We start from the raw sequence: 3,177 nt of genomic DNA, 5'->3' as shown, positions 1-3,177 counted from the left end.
TCGAGACTTCTCTGAGGTCCACTCGGGACTCCGGACGCTGCTACCAAGGAAGAGCCCTGGCCTGGAGATCGGCGGCGCGGGGAGAGGCTCCGCGGCCCATGCTGGGAGCGCCGCCCGTCCCGCCCGCAGCAGTGCCCTGACGGGGAGCCGTTGCCACTCGGCGGTGCCCCGCGCCCGCAGCGGGACCACCGGGGACCGCCGCCGGATCCGCGACCGCCGTGCCGGGGCACTTGCCGAGATTGTTTCTGGAGGAGCTGTGCGCAGCGAGACCGAGGAGCAGGAGGCGGAAGAGGCGCTCGGAGGAGGGGGCCGCCGGAGCGGGGCGGAGGGGACACCATGTCCAAGCCAGTGGATCACGTCAAGAGACCGATGAACGCCTTCATGGTGTGGTCGCGGGCGCAGAGGCGAAAGATGGCCCAGGAGAACCCCAAGATGCACAACTCGGAGATCAGTAAGCGCCTGGGCGCCGAGTGGAAGCTGCTGACCGAGTCGGAGAAGCGGCCCTTCATCGACGAGGCCAAGCGGCTTCGGGCCATGCACATGAAGGAGCACCCCGACTACAAGTACCGGCCCCGGCGGAAGCCCAAGACGCTGCTTAAGAAGGACAAGTTCGCCTTCCCGGTGCCCTACGGGCTGGGCGGCGTGGCGGACCACGAGCACCCGCACGGACTGAAGGCGGGCGGGCTGCACGGCGGCGCGGCTGGTGGGCTGGTGCCCGAGTCGCTGCTTGCCAATCCCGAGAAGGCGGCAGCCGCTGCCGCCGCCGCAGCTGCTCGCGTCTTCTTCCCCCAGTCGGCCGCCGCTGCTGCAGCTGCTGCCGCCGCGGCCGCCGCCAGCAGCCCCTACTCCCTCCTGGACCTGGGCTCCAAAATGGCCGAGATCTCCTCTTCCTCCTCTTCCTCGGGCTCTGGGCTGCCCTACGCTTCCTCGCTGGGCTACCCCGGCGCCGGCGGGGCGGGCGCCTTCCACGGGGCCGCGGCCGCCGCCGCGGCCGCCGCGGCCGCCGCCGGGGGGCACACGCACTCGCACCCGTCGCCCGGTAACCCGGGCTACATGATCCCCTGCAACTGCAGCGCTTGGCCCGGTCCGGGGCTGCAGCCGCCGCTGGCCTACATCCTCCTCCCGGGCATGGGCAAGCCCCAGCTGGACCCTTACCCTGCAGCCTATGCCGCGGCCCTATGACCCGCGGCCGGGGGATGCCCGCGCAGAGCCCCGGCGCCCACGGCGGTGGGTACCGGTGCATACGAGCAGCCGGGAGGTGGACGAGCCGGCAACGGGACCGCGGGAAGCGCCGGGGCTACCGCCGACCTGTTGCGCGTCCCCTGCCGCCGAGGGTCTTGTCCCGCCAGCCGCCCCTCATCGAGCTTGTGTGTATTTGCATGCGGTATGTGCAGATAACCGAGCCGGAAAAGAGGAAAAGGAAAAAAAAAGGGGGGGGGGGGGGGGGAGAGGAAAAAAAAAAAAGAAAAAAGAAAATAAAACAAGCTACCCGCCCTGCCAGCCAGCCCCCAAAGTGCTTATTTGGGACAGACACTGGGAGCTCCGTCGCCCCCGACTGCTCCTCTCCGGCCGCGCGTTTCCCGTTCTTCCGCTCCAAACGCCCGGCGGGGAGCTTGGCTTGGGAAAGTCCCGCTGCCGATAAGCGGGAGACATGACACCGTTGTGGGGGGGAGGGCCGCGCACGGCAAGGCCTGGCGAGGTGCGGCCCCGGTAAAGGAGGAGCTGCTGCGTGCTTGGTTCGCAGGACCCACGCAAAGGAGTCGGCTGAGCTGGGTGCTGCTCTTCCCCTCCGCGCCCTGCCCCGCGTAGGTTCCGCTGCCGCTGGACGCTGGCAAGCGCGGGTCGTGATTTCCACGCAAGACGCGTGACTTTCGGTCCCCGTGTGTGTCCGTGTCCCCTCCACTAATTAAGTCTCACCCTCAGACTGTAAATTTGTATATCTCTGTGGAAACGTTAGGTCTCGGATTGAAAACTGTTACTTCTTCCTTCGCTCACGGCCGATTCAGTTTTAACCTGAAAAAAAAAAAAAAAGAAAAAAAAAAAAAGAATGCCTTTCAAAGGGAATAAAAATATTGCGGGACCGCTCGGGGACCGCAATATTATCTAAGGTTAAATCAGACTTTTTTGTCTGAGTGATAATTATCTATTTATTATTTAGCTGAACTGAAACAGAGCTTTGCTTTGACAGAAGAGTATTCTCATTTAAAAGAAAAAGCCGTCACCCCCGCCGACATGAAGTGTTTCACATGTGTTTTGGAGTACCCTACCTGTTTAGCTTATTTTAGAGTGACTGCAATTCAATTGCAAATGGCGATTAAAGGGAAAAAAAAAAATTAGAGAAAAAAAAGGAAATCCTTCATCAGTTTAGAGGTTTTTTGTTTGTTTGTTTACTTTTGTAATGTGTATATTTTGACTAATGTTTGTGAATGAAGCTGGCTAACATGTATTTAGTTTCTTTTTGGCTTTATGTAATATAAAGTAAAAAAAAAAAAAGAAAAAAATTAAGTATTTGTTTTAACATTTACGTGTAAATGGTTTTCTTGTGTGATCTTCTAATTTAAAGTTAGACGTCTAAACTATATCTGTAAATTAGATTCCGACTACCACTCTGTTCATTTTTGAACAAAGAGTTTAAATAAAGCCTGAAGCAGGGAAAAGAGAAAATCCTCTATTTCTTGTTGAATTACTAACAAGATTTTTATCTGAATTGCCCTTATGTGCCTGGTCCAGGTGAGGTGTAAGGTATCGTCTAAAGGCTGTCTTTGTTTCACTTTTGAATAGATTTACTAGGAAATCTAAATCAAGCCATTGTTATTCAGAGCCAAAAACCTGATTTATCACATTTTTAATCGTGAATAGGAAAGATTAAAAAGAAAAAAAAACAAAAAAGAAAAAAACACCCAAGTTGTCGTATTATCTAAAAAAAAGGGCATTCATGGACCAGCAGAACAGAGTTCACTGAATACACTGAGACCGTTCAGAGCATTTCATCGGTTTCCAGTAACGTTTTCAGAGTAGAAAGTTGCCTGACCACTTTATCTGCTTAGCCTGAGAGCCTCGCCACTTCAACCTGTGTAATTTGTTCACCTATCTCAGCAATACTCCTGTTGGGTTTCTTTTTTCCGCGGGGGAGGGGAGGAGGGGGAGAGTCCCAGTGATCGCTAAGTTAAAACCTAA

At 55.5% G+C, this 3,177-nt stretch overlaps 1 protein-coding gene across 1 annotated transcript; it reads left to right on the top strand.

Annotated features, from left to right (window-relative positions):
* The first annotated feature begins 324 nt into the window (after positions 1 to 324).
* SOX21 (SRY-box transcription factor 21) lies at positions 325 to 1,433 on the top strand. The gene has a single exon (XM_062624593.1). The coding sequence runs from the start codon at positions 337 to 339 to the stop codon at positions 1,180 to 1,182; it is 846 nt and encodes a 281-aa protein (XP_062480577.1). The 5' UTR covers positions 325 to 336; the 3' UTR covers positions 1,183 to 1,433.
* The last annotated feature ends 1,744 nt before the right edge of the window (positions 1,434 to 3,177 follow it).

Source organism: Pezoporus occidentalis, unplaced genomic scaffold, assembly GCF_034315485.1.
Source record: "Pezoporus occidentalis ecotype Australia unplaced genomic scaffold, CSIRO_AGI_Poc_V1 ctg27, whole genome shotgun sequence".
NCBI lineage: Eukaryota > Metazoa > Chordata > Aves > Psittaciformes > Psittacidae > Pezoporus > Pezoporus occidentalis.
This window is presented reverse-complemented; position numbering and strand designations above follow the sequence as displayed.

What these genes read in the sequence shown, in the direction of transcription:
- SOX21 (XM_062624593.1), top strand. Translation starts at nt 337, where the DNA reads ATGTCCAAGCCAGTGGATCACGTCAAGAGACCGATGAACGCCTTCATG.